Raw genomic sequence first — 18271 nt, 5'->3', positions numbered from 1 at the left:
CCCATCTGCCTGGATTTCTTCACCGATCCGGTGTCATTGGAGTGTGGGCACAACTTCTGCCGCTCCTGTATCACACAGAGTTGGGACAGGGAGGAGAGAAACTCCTGCCCGGAATGTAGAGACGAGTTTACAGACCGCACCCTCAAAGTTAATCGGGCCTTGGCGAGACTGTCTGAGAAAGCTCGAACACTGAGCCTGAATACGGAAGAGAAGGAAAGTAAACATTCACTGCGAGGAACATCAGGAAGAACTGAAGCTGTTTTGTGAAACGGACAAGAAACTGATCTGTGTGATTTGTGTAACTGCGCGGGAACACAAGTCTCACAGCTTCATCCCGATTAAAGAAGCTGTTGAAATCTACAAGGTAAAAGCAAACCGACTTCACTTGTTTGAATGTTTTGTTGGATGTTTATAGTCTAACCCCCTTTCTCTCTGATTGCCAGGAGCAGGTTAAATCATCCATACAATCTCTGACAACAAATAAATCAGCCATCCAGGAAATGGAAGAGCAACAGAAGCAGAAGATTTCCCAAGTCCGGGTGAGAACTTGCTGTGTGGCATTTCTGATCGTGTGTAGTTTTGTATTTTGGTTAATGCACTACAGCGTAGCGTGGCAGCAGTTAGTTCCCCTGTTTCGCTGCTCCGGTGAATTCGGTTCCACCCTGACTTCTGGTATTGTCGATGTGACGCTTCTCTACCTCTTCCCTAGTACAACACTCCCCCCCCCCAACACACACACACACTCCCTCCCCTGGTACAACTCTGACCACTTCTCACCATCAAACCTTTCATCTCCCCCATCCCCCCCCCCCCCCCGCCCCCTCCCCTGGAACAAGTCTGTCCTCCCACCTCCACCACTCCCTCCCCAGGCATAACCCTGCCCTCCCTCTCTCACACAACTCTGCCCCCCCCCCTCATCCCTCTTACAGTATAATTTAAGGGTAAACAAGCAAGGAAATTGTGTCATTTCAATTGAAATGGGGAGCTGATCGCCTCGACGCGGAGGCTCAAACACCGCCGGCTACAGCAGTCAAGATCGTTCCGTCAACGGGGGCTCGAGGCCCACGATCGAGGAAGAATTAAGGGAGGGGACGTGAACTTTATTTCGCCTTCCATCACAGTGAGGAATGTGTAGGAGTCACTGTGGTGGATGTTCATGTTAAAATGTGTTTTTGAGTGACCTGTTGCTTTTAATTGTATGACTGACCTGGCCAATGAAATTCTTCACATGTTGCAAAACATACTTGGAGGATAAAGTGTGATTAAGATTCTGATAATTATTTAAAATTCTCTGCATGGGGGGAGGGGAGGCGCTGCCTTGTTTTACCGCCACCAGGAGCGCTGCCCCCTGGACCCCCATCTCTCTTCCTCTTTTTTCAGTTTCTTCCTGTCTCATGCCTGATCACAGGATATGGGGAGAAAGCAGGAACGGGATACTGATTCTGGATGATCAGTCATTATCATATTGAATGACGGTGCTGGCTCGAAGGGCTGAATGGCATACTCCTGCACCTGTTGTCTATGTTTCTATGTTCTCACCGTGACCAGGACGGTTTCCGCCCACATCTCCCAGACATGTTGGTTTAATTGGTTGCTGTAATGAAGCTGCTGAAGGCGGGTGATCTGTGAGTCGGTGGGAGTTAATGTGGACGTGAGGGCCATTGTGTTTCAGGGAAATGCGAGGAAATGAGATTAATGGGATTATTCTAAGGAACAGCATAGATATCAACGTGCCAAATGATCACCTTCTACTTAACAACGAAATAGAATACAGAAATATATTCGATCAATCTTCACCTTTCATTTGACAGGAGCAGTCACAAAGCCTCAAGTCTCACGTCACATCTCAGTTTGTTGAACTGCACCAGATTCTCGTGAAGAAAGAGCAGCGCATTCTCGGAGAGATCAAGGAGGATGAGGAGAAGATTCTAAGTCAAATGGAGAAAAATCTTCAAGACATTCAAGAGAATTTAAACTTTATTGAGGAGGAACTCTCAAATCTGCAGGGGCGAATGGAACAAACAGACATCGTGTTATTTCTGAAGGTCAGGGGTTATGTTTCAATCTTGTTCAATGAAACTGCAGTCACAACATTGGCAGCGATATATTTGCGAAAATGCCACTTTTATCAATTCCTATATTTTTCCAACATCCCTCATACAAACACGCTCTGCTATCTCATAATTCATACTAGATGAATTAGAACATTTGGCCCATTAAGTCTACTCTGCCATTCAATCATGGCTAATCTTGCTCACATTTTCAACTCCATTCTCCTGCCATCTCCCCAGTGCCTGAGGGTCTGCATCCCAGGGTACATAAGGAAGTAGCTCTAGAAATTGTGGTTGTGTTGGTGATAATTTTCCAATGTTCTGTAGTTTCAGGATCAGTTGCTGTGGATAGGAGGGGAACTCATGTTATCCCACTTTTGAAGAAAGGAGAGAGAGAGAAAACAGGGAATTATAGACCAGTTAGCCTGACATCAGTTGTGGGAAAGATGCTGGAGTCAATAATAAAAGATGAAATAGAGGCACATTTGGATAGCAGTAACAGGATCGGTCCGAGTCCGCACGGATTTACGAAGGGGAAATCATGCTTGACTAATCTTCTGGAATTATGGTGTATCTGCACTTTCAGAAAGCCTTTAATGTCCCACATGGGAGATTAGTGGGCAAAATGAGAGCACATGATATTGGGAGTAGTTGTACTGACATGGAGGGTGAATGAGTGGGAATTAACGGGCACGTGAAATGGAATATGGAACAAGGAATTGGATTGTGGGAATAGAAAGGAGGGTAATGCAGATTACTTTCACAACATTCCAGTAGCTTTCAGTCAGCCCTTGAATTGCCAGGATAATGAAAGCTACGGATTAAATGCAAGCAAATGGGAGCGGTGTAGGTAGGCACAGTGGCAAGCATGGGCATTGTGGGCCGAAGGGCCTTTGTCTACACTCCATGTCTCGAGATTGGGTTGCCTATGCGACCTTCCGTTTCATGAAGATATGCAGGAGAATGACATAATATATTGATCTTCACATTTCATCTGACAGGATCAGTCACACAACAACTTTCAGTCACAGATCACAACCCAGTTTGCTGAACTGTACCAGATTCTCACTAAGAAACAGCAGCACTTACTCCTTCCTTCTCTCCAAAGATGCTGCCTAACCCGCTGAGTTACTCCAGCATTTTGTGTCTACCTTAGATTTAAACCAGCATCTGCAGTTCTTTTCTCCACACTTATTCTCTCTCTAGTTGTCCCTTTGACCCCAGAGGGAATCATTCTCTCCCGAGTTATTCTTTAGCTATTAATATACTTGTTGTATCTCTGGGGATTCTCTTGTTTGTCGTGACTCTTGACTCTGTTTTGTTCTGCTGATTTTCCTTTTAAATTAGTCCTGTAAGTTTTTATACTGCAAAACAAATTGCTTGCTGACAACAACCTGTACCCAACCAGTGCCTCACACCCTTTGTGGTTCCCTCATCCGCATACGTGATCCTACGTTATATTACCATCTGCATCGACCAGACCTGTGACCGCAAATTCCACATTCTGATCACTGAAGTTCTGACAGGATTTGCTCCAGGCCACTTTGCATTTTACATTTGTGTTTTGGTATCTTCAGAACTGGTGATACATTCTCCATCCACACCCAATCTAATCCATCATTAATCTTAAATTCCTCCAACCAATCATGACTAACAGTTTATTGTTGGTTAACATATGATAAGTGTTTTTCGACTGGGCCTGTACTCGCTGGAGTTTAGAAAAATGAGCGGGGGCGTCATTGAAACTGGCCAAAGACTGAAAGGCTTGGATAGAGTGGATGTGGAGAGGATGTTTCCACTAGTGGGAGAGTCTAGGACTAGAGGTCATAGCCTCAGAATTAAAGGATATTACTTTAGGAAGGAAATAAGGAGGAATTTTAGTCAGAGGGTGGTGACTCTGGAATTATTTGCCAAAGATGGCTCTGGAGGTCGTCAGTGGATATTTTTAAGGCAGATATATATAGATTCTTGATTAGTACGGGTGTCAGAGGTTATGTGGAGAAGGCAGGAGAATGGGGTTAGGAGGGAGAGATACGTCAGCCATGATGGAATAGTGGAGTAGTCTTGATGGGCTGAATGGTCTAATTCGGCTCCTATCACTTATGACCATATGACATTATTCAACAGAAAATTCACAACACGTCCCGACCTTCCTTTTTAAAAAATTTCAAAATAGACTTTAATCAGGTAATAAATGTATACAATACATGAATCGTGGAAAGAAAATTCATCCGACATTTTCGGAGGCTATACCAATTATTTAATACAGTCTACATACATTGCTTAAATCTCACTAATTTATCCCCCACCCTTGCCACTCATGTGGACCACTGGTGTGGGATCCCTTCCCTTATTTTGATGGGCGTCTCAATTTCTGCTTTCTTTATTTCAGGAGGAAGCTGGTCGCAAGAGCAGGTAGGACATGCTCTTCAGTTAAACTCTGCACGGATCTGTAAAGTCACATAAACATGTCGATGCGCAGGTTATAACCGGTTATTTAATATTTGCAGAATTAGTGATGAGTCCCGGACATTGTCACTGAGAGATGGCGCCATATTGGATGAAAGATTCGATCACCCCTTCTGGTTGAACGCAGTGATGAGAGATATCTTTGTTGCCAATCACCAAGGTAAAACATATGGATTCCTCACTTCTTGTGTGGGTGACATATTTAAGTTGTAAATAGATGCAAACATTGACCGTAATGATGAACTGAAGGGGAACTAAAGTTTTATACCAGCACCAATCTCACCTGTTGGGAAGCTTCACAGTCAAGTGGTCAGCTGGAGATGTTAGAACCCTGAACACATCCAACACAGGAGCACAATACAACCAAGACACAGACTGCTAGATGATAGAATGTATCTTAATCCCATCCACACCGCAGAAACACGCCATGATACGAGTTTGAATTCTACCAGGTAGCCAGCAAAGTAAACTTGACTAAATTAAATCAGAGGTATTGAAAACTGGTAGGTATTAGATGACCAGGATTGTCATAAAACACACAGGGTTCCATCAGAGAAGGAAATATGTCACTGATCCTGCTTGTCCTGTCAGTGACGACTGACTTTAGTTAACTCAGGTCTGCCCCCTGCTGGAGTTACGAACTTCATTGTTATTAACTCTCCACCACATTGAAGCATTGTATGAATGAGTCGCGTCAGACAAACTAGCATTGACCTCAGCCAGGGATTTCATCTTGGACGAAAACACCCAGTTACTTGTACAGATGATTTAAAATGGATTTAACAAAATCCAGTTAAATTTAGTCCCAAAAGTTAATCTGCAAGTGGTTAAAAAGAAAGCAAACTCAAGAGGGCTTGTATACAAAATCAGAGATGTAATGCTGAGGCTATATCGGGTGCTGGGTAAGGCCGCATTTGGAATATTGTGAGTAATTGTGGACACCATATCTGAGGAAGAATGTGCTGGCTCTGGAGAAGGGCCTGAGGAGGATAACAAGAATGATCCCAGGAATGAGTAGGCTAACCTACGATGAGCACTGGGCCTTCACTTACTGGAGTTGAGGGGGGGCCTCATTGAAATACAGAGTAGTGAATGGCCTGTATAATGTGGGGCTAGAGAGGATGTTTCCACCTGTGGGAGAGTCTAGGACCAGAAGTCATAGCCTCAGAATTAAACGACGTTCTTTGAGGAAGGAGATGAGGAGACATGTATTTATTCAGAAGGTGGAGAATCTGTGGAATTCTTTGCCACATAAAGCTGTGGAACTCAAGTCAGTGGATATTTTTAAGGCAGAGATGGATAGATTCTTGATTAGCACAGGAGTCAGAGGTTATGGGGAGACGGCAAGAAAATATGGTTAGGAGTGAGAGATAGATCAGCCATGCTTGAATGGAGGAGTAGACTAAATGGGCTGAATGACCTAATTCTACAATTATGACCTTATGACCTAATAAGGATTGAAATCCATTATCAATGAGCAGACCAGGATTGTTATAAAAAATTATGGGTGATTTTTAGAGAAGGAAATCTGTCCCTGAACTTGGTCTGACCTGTCAGTGACTGAAGTTTCTGGTGACTCAGGGTTGCCTCTTGTTGGAATCGCAAGGTTCACTGTTATTAACTGCCTATAATATTGAGGCATTTCTTGAATTAGATTCGTCAGGGAAACTAGCATTGAACTCAGTCTAGGCTTTTGTCTCAGTGGAAAACACCCAGGTATTTGTCCAGGCAAAGATCCTCTTACGCACATACACCTGAAACATTGAGATTTTGTGACAAATTTCTCCCATGTAACGAAAGTCCACCAACACAAGCAACATCCCGATGAATCTTTGTAGGAAGTGGGGATGCTGGTTTAAATCGAAGGTAGACACAAAATGTTGGAGTAACTCAGCGGGACAGGCAGCATCTCTGGAGAGAAGTAATGGGTGACGTTTCGGGTCGAGACCCTAATTCAGATTCAATGAATCATTGAATCACTCAGAACCGATGAATCTCCTCTGTTCCCTCTCCAGCACAAACACATCCTTCCTTGAGCATGTCGACCTGCACACAATACACCAAGTGAGGCTGACCAGCCTTGATAGCCTTCCACGTGACCCAGAGCACCAACAATTTCCATGTCAGTACAAATGTACTTCGCATGCCGACGGCACAGGAAGTGGTGGTTAATATATATCATAACCACCAACAATCCCAGGACAGATCCCTGCTGAAGACCACTGTGTACAGATAGCCACTACCATTCCATACCTTTCATTCACAAAACTATCCTGATGCCAATATCCTCTGCCTCCTTAAACCAAGTCAATCTTGGATCCAATTATCCAGGTCATATCGGATATCATATGCCTTCTCTTTCACCACTCGCCCCCCATGAGGGAACATGTCCAATGCCCCACGAAAGCCCATAGATTGGTTTAGCCTGAGTTGAATGAGTTCTTGTTTACACGTCCAGGATCATTTCCACCCATGAATCTCCTCTCCTTCACCGAACAGCGAGATCTCACAAAACCCTGCCCAACCGCTCCAAATGCCCACCCACAATCTCTCCATCCTCCCTCTCTCTCTCTCTCTCCCTCTCCCTCCCCCTCTCCCTCCCCCTCCCCCTCTCCCTCTCCCCCCCCTCTCTTTATCTCTCTCTCTCTCTCCCCCCACTCCCCCCCCTCTCTCTGCCCCCCCTCTCTCTCTCTCTCTCCCCCTCTCTCTCTCCCTCCCCCTCTCTCTCTCTCTCTCTCTCACATCCTCTCTCTCTCCCCCCCTCCCTCTCTCTCTCCCTCTCCCTCTCCTCTCCCTCTCCCTCTCCTCTCCTTCTCCCTCTCCCTCTCCCTCTCCCTCCCGCCTACCCCTCCCCTCCCACCCCCTCTCTCCCCTATCTCCCCTCTCTCCTCTCTCCTCTCCTCTCTCCCTCCTCTCTCCCCCCCCTCTCCTCTCGCCCCCCTCTCTCCTCCTCTCTCCTCCCTCTCTCTCTCTCTCCCTCCCCTCTCTCTCTCCCCTCCCTCTCATCCTCTCTCTCGCTCCCCCTCTCTCTCCCTCCCTAACTCTCTCTCTTCTCTCTCTCTCTCCCCTCTCTCTCTCCCTCCCTCTCTCTCTCTCTCTCCTCTCCCCTCCCCTCTCTCCCTCCTCTCTCGTCTCTCTCTCTCTCTCCTCTCTCATCATCCCCTCTCTCCCCTCTCTCTCTCCAACCTCTCTTTCCCCTCTCCCCTCTCTCTCTCTCTCTCTCTCCTCTCTCTCATAGCAAGATCTCGACTCTCTTCTCCTCTCTCCTCTCTCTCTCTCTCTCTCTCTCATCTCTCTCTCTCTCTCTCCCTCTCTCTCCCTCTCTCTCTCACTCTCCCCCCCTCCCTCTCTCCCCCTCCCTCTCTCCCCCTCCCTCTCTCCCCCTCCCTCCCTCCTTCCCCCCCCCCCCCCAGGGCAATGTTCCAGTTGGCCGCTCGCCTGTGCCCGAGTCACCCCCCGACCCCCGACGACTCTGATTCTCTGCTTCTCCCCCCAGTCTCCGTCACCCTGGATGTGGAAACAGCGCATGCGCAACTCGAGGTGTCTGAGGATCGGAAGCGGGTGAAACTGACCGGGACCAGGAGGCGTCTCCCTGACACTGGGAAGAGATTTACAGACATGGCGTGTGTGCTGGGATCGGAGGGATTCACATCGGGGAGACATTACTGGGAGGTGGAGGTGGCGGGGACTCGGCGCTGGGGTATGGGAGTCACCGCAGAGTCTGTGGAGAGGAAGGGAGAGATCACACTGTCCCCGGAGACTGGAGTCTGGAGCATCTGGCGGTGGGATGACGAGTTTTTTACTCTCACCTCCCCTCAATCCCCTCTCCCCGCCCGTCCCATCCCCGGGAGGGTGGGAGTTTATCTCAGTTACGAGTCCGGGACAGTTTCATTTTACGACGCGGACACCAAGTCCCATCTCCACACCTTCACTTGGAATAAATTCACGGAGAAACTTTATCCTTTCTTCGGGCCTTGGGATGAAAACCAGTGGCTGAGAATCAGCTCCGGTTCCGCTCCGGGTGTGTAAAAGGGTCGGGTCCCGGGACCGGCGTCAGGATCGGGGCTCAGGGGCTGTGGGGCAACAGGTCGGCGCTGAACGAACGGCTCCCATTTAATCCCCAAATTCCGCGTCGTGAAACAAACCCCAGTGAGTGAGCGCGGAAATAATACCAGGGGGATGTAAATGTGGGAAGAGTGAAATAAACAGCAACTGAAATCAGAGCTGTCTGTCTGTCTGTCGATCCGTTCATTTTAACGCGTTAACCGCGTCCGGCAACGGAACAGAAATTACATGTGTGAAAATATAAAGATTGAAACAATCTCCCTTCCCGCGGGTTCAGCAGCTGCCGCGGGCGGCGGGTCCTGAGCTCCGGGCTCCCCCGGGTTCTAAAGTCCGTCAACTTAGTGTCTACATTATGTTTGAGGCTTTTCCACTTTCAACACCAGATACATTTTCCTTGGAACGGATGTTTCAGAGAATGGGTGCGTTAGAAATTCCAGATTCCAGGTGAAAGCCCGCAGGGATCAGGCTCCGCCTTCCTGTCTGTAGGATAAGTGTAGCATTGCTAATTCCACTCGCAGCCAGACCGCTCCATCGCCTCTCTCTCTCTCTCTCTCTCTCGGCTACATCATGTGTCTGTGATGCTGCCTGCTCTCGTTCACCACTTTAATGTCTCATCTTCCTCACTGCAAGTTTCCAACCGGCTCCCACTTTCACCACTTGAGCTCCGACTCTTCCCTTCCCTTCCTCCGCTTCTCTGAATCCATGTCAGGGAAAAGGCGAGTGTCCAGAGTCCATTCCCAGCCAGCGGACTCCACCGGCGGTGTTGACTGCGCTTCCTCCCAACCTGCTTCCCGTCAAATTCCCTTTCCATTCTCCTTGTGTGTCTGTGACCTTTGTATCTTTCCTCAGCGCCCACAGATATTGCGTGACCCATTCATTTGTTTTAAAGATACAGCGTGGAACCCGGCCCTTCGGCCCACCTAGTCCATGCCGAACAGCGACCATCCATACATAGACACAAGAAGCTGCAGTGACTCAGCGGGACAGCCAGCATCAAAGAAGGGTCTCGACCAGAAACGTCACCCATTCCTTCTCTCCAGACACAGCAGCCGCAGTCAGCATCGCACCCGCCTGTCTGGCGCTGTGAGGCGGGAACTCTACCGCTCAGCCGCCGTGTCACCTAATTGGAATAGTACTGTTTAGGAAGGAACTGCAGATGCTGTTTAAACCGAAGATAGACACAAAATGCTGGAGTAACTCAGAGGGACAGTCAGCAATTCTGGAAAGTGGGAATGGGTGACATTTCGGGCCGAGGTATCTGAAGAAGGGTCTCGACGAGAAACTTCATCCATTCCCTCTCTCCGGAGTTGCTGCCTGTCCCGCTGAGTTACTCCAGCATTTTGTGTCTACCTTTGGACTAGAACTTTGTTTTTCTTGACGCATTAGGTCCTCCGCCATTCCAACTGAGGCATGTGATGAAATTCCGTTCATTGTGGTGCTGGTTCCCATCACCAGAGTGATGTCGAGCTGTCTGAAGAATTGTGCAGTTTCACGGCGCAGGGTCGCCACCTGCTGCTGGAAACCGGCACCGTATTAATAACCTTATTAATTAATTATTAAATATCCTTCATCTATTAAAGATGAATAGTTAATGGAACCCAGATCACTGGAGCGGGTAAACTGCTTCTGTAATTCCTTAATCTGTTTAAATTAATTCCTTATTGAGGAATTGTCCTCATTAAGGGATTAATTTCAATAGACGCGCATTACCGGTGTGACATACGCTAATCTGGAGTGACCCCATACAAGGATAAGTGTGCCAACTCCAGCCGTCGGGCAGTCTATTCAGATACTGCAGAGCATCAATTGATTTTAACATGCAACGGCTGATTTCCAGAGCCATAGCCTCTTATAACATTGTCTTATTATTTTCTACAAATCGGGAATTTAAGCTGCATAGGCCAATCTGACAGTAGGAAACCGAAAGCGGGATATTGATTACTTTATTTGAAGACCCGACTGAGGAGGCAAAATGGAGGAAGATATAAATGACCATTCCTCCTCCTTGTAGCGAGAATATGTCTTTCGCCACTGTTATGCCACATATTTTTGCAACCTGTGAATAAGCATGACAGCAACATATCGATATACGGTGTTCGATTGAACCCACATTCATAAATACTGTGTTGTCCAACACCCATTCTGTGTTGCCATGATCTGTACTTGATGATACACCTGTGGCAAATGAGATTTGGTAAAACCATTACAGGATACTTTACTTTTACTTAATTGCACCCAATGTGACCCACATATGCCACCATCATAGTGTATCAACCTCAAATTCAGCATGCAGAACATGCATCTTCACTCAGTCACTCTTTAACCCATAGAATGCATGTAGGGTCTATAAATAGTTGATACCAATAACTGCAGAATTGGGAAATTATGCAAATCTCCTCCACATCCAAACTGGAGATGACCTTCGCAATATCCCAAGTTAGGCCATTAGCATTATTTTTGAAATATAACTGTAATATTTACTGACCAACTGCTGGAACAATGCTGCATGCTGTTTGTACATCATAGTGACTTTGGTAGCTTCAGCTAGTACAATACAATACAATACAATATAACACAGTTTTATGCCGTAATGCCTGATCCCAGCAACTTCAACACCCGCTGTCATTTCATTTCTTGTGCGCGTACTGCAATGCCCAAATAGCCCCATATTACATTATTCACTGCTGGGACTGCTGGCAGTGCGCAATTCTGCGGGGGGGGGGGGGGGGGGGGGGGGTTGACAGTCTTGTCCATAGTCAGTTCCTGGCGCTGATGGGAGAGCAAGTAATTTATTGTCATTGCCAATTCATCTCCCAATGGTTCCCCTGTGAGTCTGGGAACGTCAAACTTTTGGGCCAGGCCTGGTATTTTAGGCTCTTTTATTGGGCTCTGGACCGCATATGATTTGTCATCCGAATCTTGCTGCCCCATAAAATAATCCTCCTCATGGTGGGGGCGATCTGGTATCCCTGCTTCATGTGCTTCCAGCGCGGGCTCTCCCATAGGCCCACGCATAGAAAACCCTTTTACAGGCGCTGCTGGGGCTGGCTCTCCCATAGGCCCACCACAGTAAACCCATTTACAGGCGCTCCCCACACGGGCTCTCCTGTAGGCCCACGCATAGGCAGCCCTCTTTCAGGCGCTGCTTGTGCTGGCTCTCCTGTAGGCCCACGCATAAATCGCCCTTGTTCAGGCATTGCTGACGCTGGCTCTCCCGTAGGCCCACGCATAAATTGCCCTTGTTCAGGCGCTGCTGGCGCTGGCTCTCCTGTAGGCCAATGCCTAGCCGGACCTTTTCCAGGCGCTTCCTGCGCTGGATCTCCCGTAGGCCAACACGGGCTGTAATCCTCCTGGAGTGGGTCCTGATAAATCATTTTCCCCATGAGGAATTCTAAATTTGCGACCCGAGCAGACATAATCTGTGTGAGGCGGGGAAACCTCCGGGTCTGACACCACAGAGTCCAATGGCCGAACAGACGTTTTGCTGGCCTTGCGCCCCAACGGCGCTGCGACGGTACTTTCAATGACCGCGTCTGTAGTCGATGGCTTCGCTTCCAGCGACTCGTCAAGCGGGCGCCCGCTACTCGCAGACCCGTGGTCCTCTGGAGTTTTACCTGCGGTACGCCTCCCCTTTCCTTTACGCAGTTTCTCCATTATAAACTTGTATTGTACAACTACAAGTCGATACTCCCGAAGAAAGCGTCCTGAAAGTGAAAGTGAAAGCATTTACCTTCAGGCTTTTAAAAAATTACCGCTGGAGGAGCTCTGCCCCTCCACAACCGCTCTGCGTCTGACGATATGATGCGTGTGCGGCTGGACGGGGTCTCCTTCACGTAGTCACTCACGTGACTCCAAAGTAAAATTACATTTGGCAGAGGTAACCAACTTCAGACAAAAAATCTTAAATCATTATAGCAAGTGTAAAATAAAAAGTATCCAACATGTGCACCAATCATTCACTTCCACCAACAGTTTGATAAGTGCTCCCTGAACCACTCGACTTAATTGAATATTTACCTTGGATTATTCTTGAAGTTGAATCGCAAGATCAAGTGTTGTCAGAAATCTGAGGCTTACAGAGTGCATGTCACCACTAAAAAGGAAAGCATTCTTTTCGATGAAAGTTGCTCCCAATGGGAACTAATGATAGAGTTAAAGGGATACACAATAAGGAAGTAGGGCACTGGGGAATAGTACCACTGATCACCAGCCAATCATTTACACGCAACCCCCATCTTTTATTCTCCCCACATTCCTATTAACCCCCCAGTTCATCTATCAACCAACTAACCTAAGATACACACAAAAAAACTGGAGCAACTCAGTGGGTCAGACAGTGTCTCTGGAGAAAAGGAATTGATAACTTTTCAGGTGGAGACCCTTCTCCAGACCCAAAGCATCACTATTCCTTCTCTCCAGAGATGCTGTCTGACCCACTGAGTTACTCCAGCTTTTTGTGTTTATCTTTGGCATAAACTAGCACCTACAGTTCCTTCTACACAACCAACTAACCTATCAAGCTCCACATCTCTACGAGATGGGGGTAAGCTGGAGCACTGGGAGGAAACCCATGAAGCCACAGAGAGAATATACAAACTCCACAGAGACTGTATCAGAGGTCAGGACTGAAGCCACTTTGCTGGATCAGTGAGGCAGCAGCTCTCTACCAGCTGCACTACAGTGCTGTTCATGATTTTACAATATTATAATGTTTATGTTTCTAAAATAAAAATAATATTTAGTTTGTAGTGTGACTTTTTCACACAAAGGGTGGTGGGTGAATGGAACGAGTGGCCGGAGGAGGTAGTTGAGTCAGGTGCTATTACAACAAATAAGAAACATTTAGACAGGTTCATGTATATGACAAGTTTAGAGTGCAGATGGGACCAGTGCAGATGCGGCATGTTGGCCGGTGTGGGCAGGTTGGGCCGAAGAGGCCGTTTCTCCGCTGTAAGACTCGATGACTCCAGTTATAAGGCACCTTCCCTTTCACAGAAATAGTTACGGCTAATGAAATACTTCTGAAATATTAACTTTTTGTGTAGGAATGTCCAAAAATGGCAATGAGAAAAAATAAACAGGTAATGTCTACCAGAATTAGGCAAGACATCGGTTAGAATGTCCCAAATCATACTCATTTTTATATTCCAACAAAAATCCTACATAAAGTAGACTTCTCATTAGCTATTGAAAGTTGAACCTTCTCGCAAAATGTAACAATGAATTTACAGCCAACATCTCTGCTGGCAGCTGCTCATGAAACTAATTAACCTTTGATTAAACCCTTGAAACCTGATTCCAATTAAACAATTATTCAAATTTTCCAATAAAAGTTGAAATGGCCACACCCATCTGATGTAACTTTTTACTTTAATAGTGAAGCTTTTATTTCCTAATCAAATGAATATTGCCATGTTTAAGTGTTACCTCGTTCTTTCAATAGTCCAGGTGAACCTTTCTGTGTTTTCAGTACAAACATACTGAAAGACAAGTGACCTTTATTAAGTGTCCACCCGATTCAGTTGCAGTATTCTTGCCTTTGATTAGGAAGAGTTGGTTGCTGCTCCCTGTATTGTCGTGCAGTACTGAGAGTGCTGCATTATGGCCATCACAATGATATCCCGATTGCCTGTTCAGGGAGATGTGAAAGATTTTGTTTTGCCCCCTTATCAAACAAAGCAGTAATTCTACTCAGTAACTAGGGTAATATTCACTGAATCAACCACTGAAGCAGTTTAGCTGCCCAATGTTCAGTGGGTGATGGGTTCATAGAACGAGCTGCCAGAGGAGGTATTTGAGGCAGGTACAATAACAACATTTAAAAGGCACTTGGACAGGTACATGGATAGGAAAGGGTTGGATGGCTCTGGACTAAATAGGACAAGTTTAGATGGGAATCTTGGTCAGAGTTGGGCCAAGGAGCATGTTCATTGATAACTGAGCTTTACAGTTAGACCTTGGAAAATGTTAGATCACTTCTTGTAACTCGGGAGCGATCTCTCCGAAAATCAGACATCTCTGATGAAATTTACCATTGTCATCAATGTATTAGCACAGCCTTTGGTCAATTGTGAAGGTTCTTTGTGATCGAGCCCTTAGACCTGGAAAAAGCTGCCACACCGCAGTGATCCCTTGCATATTTTGCAAACTGGGATATAGATCATCAGATGTTTAAGATGTATCAGGTTGCAGACTCATTAACCTATACAATACCTTTTATTATTAACATCCTCCTCTTACTTCCTCATCTTCACTGGCCTCTTGGTTCTTCAGCATGCCAAGGATGTTGGTGCCTTCTGTGAATATAGCTTGCTACACAAGCAAGAAACATTCACAAGGATTGGTACACCAATAATGGGATTTCAAACTGAAACGTCACATGTGCATGTTCTACGATGATGCTGCCTGACTTGCTGAGTTACTCCAGCACTTTGTCCTTTTGTGTATTAACCAGCAGCTGCAGTTCTTTGTTTCTACAATCAATGGCATGACTGCCTTAACAGCATTGATGTACAGAGTGAATTTGTGGTCGAAGTCTACAACTAGCAAGTGGCATTACAATGGGTTTGTGTAGTCCAAATTACAGGTGGAGTTCCCCAGGGCTCCATTCTGGGGCCTCTTCTGTTTAACATCTACATGCTTCCACTGGCTCAGATCATGAAAAACATCAAAATATGTTACCATAGTTACGCAGGCGACACACAAATCTACATAACAATATCACCAGGAGACTATAGTCCAATACAAGCACTGAGTAGATGCATTGAGCAAATCAACGATTGGATGAACCAGAATTTTCTCCAATTAAACAAAGAAAAAACTGAAATAATTGTTTTTGGAGCCAAGGAAGAACAATTAATAGTTAGCACCCAGCTTCAAATGGTAATGCTAAAAACAACAAACCAAGCCAGAAACTTAGTAGTCATGGACTCAGGCCTGAACTTCAACAGCCACATAAATACACAAAGTCAGCCTACTATCACCTAAAGAATATATCAAGGATTAAAGGACTTATGTCTCAGCAGGATTTGGAAAAACTTTTCCATGCATTTATCTTCAGCAGGCTCGACTACTGTAACAGTGTCTTTACAGGTCTCCCTAAAAAGTCGATCAGACAGCAGCAGTTAATTCAGAACGCTGCTGCTCGAGTCCTCACTAAGACCAAAAAAGTAGATCACATTACTCCAGTTCTGAGGTCTTTACACTGGCTTCCTGTCTGTCAAAGAATTGATTTCAAAATACTACTGTTGGTTTACAAAGCACTGAATGGTTTAGGGCCAAAATACATTTCTGATCTTCTGCTTAGCTACGAACCACCCATACCTCTCAGATCGTCTGGGACAGGTCTGCTCTGTGCCCCCAGAGTCAGAACTAAACATGGAGAGGCAGCATTTAGTTTTTATGCACCACATATCTGGAACAAACTCCCAGAAAACTGCAGGTCTGCTGCAACTCTCAGCTCTTTTAAATCTAGACTGAAGACTTTTCTGTTTGCCGCTGCCTTTCAGTAAACAATACAATTTATTAATTACCTATATTGCACTGTAACTTCTATTCCTGGTTTTATTCTATTTTAAATATTTTATTTGAATTCTTTTAATTTTGTAATTATTTTATCTGAATAATCGTTTTACATCTAAATGTCATTTTATATGTGTTTCTTTCCAATGCTTTTAATGTTTTATGTAAAGCACTTTGAATTACCTTGTTGTTTAAAGGTGCTATACAAATAAACTTGCCTAGCCTTGTAGCAAATGAAGGCATTTGGTATGATTGTTTTCATAGATCAGGGCATTGAGTATCTTCTTCTTGCATAGGGCATGCACAGCCCAAAGCTGTTAAACAACTTGTTATGTTTGATATTCTGTTTGTGCACGCCAGGTTGATTGCATTCGTCGAAACGGTGGATCTCGTGAAGATTGCAATCTCCTACCCTAGGCATTGGGTATAAGAGTCCGGAAGTCATGATGCAGCTTTATAGGACTTTGGTTTTGCTGAATTTGGAGTCAATCTCAAAAAGCTGCAGTAACTCAGCGGGTCAGGCAGCATCTCTAGGGGGGGGGGGGGGGGAAGCAATATACAACATTTTGGGTTGAGACCATTCTTCAGACTCATTTCTCATTTACAGTGTTGCCTGCAGTGCTGGTTGTCCCATTCCAAGAAGGATTTGGAGGCTTTGGAAAGGGTGCAGAGGTAGTTTACCAGAATAATGCCTGGATTAGAGGGTATTAGCTACAGGGAAAGGTTGGACACTTAGATTGTTTTCTCTGGAAAGTCAGAGGATGCGGGGTGACTGGTTAGAAGTAAATAAAATTATGTGAGGGACATAGATGAGGTAGACAGTCCAAACCTACTTCCTGGGTGAAAATATTAAATAAGAGAATTCTTTGCTTTCAGGTCATAAATGATTGTAGTAGAATTAGGCCATTCAGCCCATCAAGTCTATTCCGCCATTCAATCATGGCTGATCTATCTCTCCCATCTTTAAGGTGATAGGGGTAAAGTTTAAAGGAGATGTGTGGGAGCCCCTGGAGCTTGCTAGGGGTGCAGGCCGGTACAATTGTGCCATTTAAGAGACTTGTAGATGAGCATTTTGTTCTACAGTGATTGGAGGGATATGAATTAGGTGCAGGTAGATAAGGGTATGTCTTGTCATCATGTTCGGCACAGACGATGGGCTGAAGAGCCAGGTCCTGTGCTGTAGTGTTCTTTGTTCTATGTAATCAATGCCTTGCCAGCAAAACCATATATTTAATAACTTAGTGGGACAATAATTAAAAGACTGAAATAATGTGCAACGCCCACAACTTGCTTGAAACTTATCTGCATCAAGATTACATCCATTGTGGAGAGTCAAGTTCCAACTGAATACCAGTTAGTTAGTTTAGTTTATTGTCATGTGTAAAGCTTTTGTTGCGTGCAAACTCATCAGCGGAAAGACATTACATGATTACAATCGAGCCATCAACAGTGTACAGATGCATGTTAAAGGGAATAATGTGAATTATCTTTAGTGCAAGATATAGTCCGATTAAAGATAGTGCAAGAGTCTCCAATGTGGTAGATAGTACATCAGGACTGCTCTCTAATTGTTGGTAGGATGGTTCAGTTGCCTGATAGCAGCTGGAAAGAAACTGACAAATCTTATAGAATTTTTCGAGGATGCAATTAGTAGAGTGGATAAGGGAGAACCAGTGAATGTGTTATATTTGGACTTTCAGAAGGCTTTCGACAAGGTCCCACATAAGAGATTAGTACACAAACTTAACGCACACGGTATTGGAGGTTCAGTATTGATGTGGATAGAGAACTGGCTGGCAGACAGGAAGCAAAGAGTAGGAGTAAACGGGTCCTTTTCACAATGGCAGGCAGTGACTAGTGGGGTACCGCAAGGCTCAGTGCTGGGACACAGCTATTTATGATATATATTAATGATTTGGATGAGGGAATTGAATGCAACATCTCCAAGTGTGCAGATGACACGAAGCTGGGGGGCAGTGTTAGTTGTGTGGAGGATGCTAGGAGGCTGCAAGGTGACTTGGATAGGCTGGGTGAGTGGGCAAATGCATGGCAGATGCAGTATAATGTGGATAAATGTGAGGTTATCCACGTTGGTGGTAAAAACAGGAAAGTAGACTATTGCCTGAATGGTGGCCGATTAGGAAAGGGGGAGATGCAACGAGACC

The 18271-nt window shown here is 45.6% G+C and overlaps 1 protein-coding gene across 1 annotated transcript; it reads left to right on the top strand.

The window, feature by feature from the left end:
* Positions 1-253: 253 nt before the first annotated feature.
* LOC116982214 (zinc-binding protein A33-like) lies at positions 254-8551 on the top strand. Its single transcript, XM_033035511.1, has 6 exons — positions 254-364; positions 444-539; positions 1812-2045; positions 4444-4466; positions 4562-4680; positions 8017-8551. The coding sequence occupies exons 2-6, from the start codon at positions 501-503 to the stop codon at positions 8547-8549; spliced, it is 948 nt and encodes a 315-aa protein (XP_032891402.1). The 5' UTR covers positions 254-364; positions 444-500; the 3' UTR covers positions 8550-8551.
* Positions 8552-18271: the final 9720 nt, after the last annotated feature.

The sequence above is a fragment of the Amblyraja radiata genome, chromosome 16, assembly GCF_010909765.2.
Source record: "Amblyraja radiata isolate CabotCenter1 chromosome 16, sAmbRad1.1.pri, whole genome shotgun sequence".
In the NCBI taxonomy this organism is placed as follows: domain Eukaryota; kingdom Metazoa; phylum Chordata; class Chondrichthyes; order Rajiformes; family Rajidae; genus Amblyraja; species Amblyraja radiata.
This window is presented reverse-complemented; position numbering and strand designations above follow the sequence as displayed.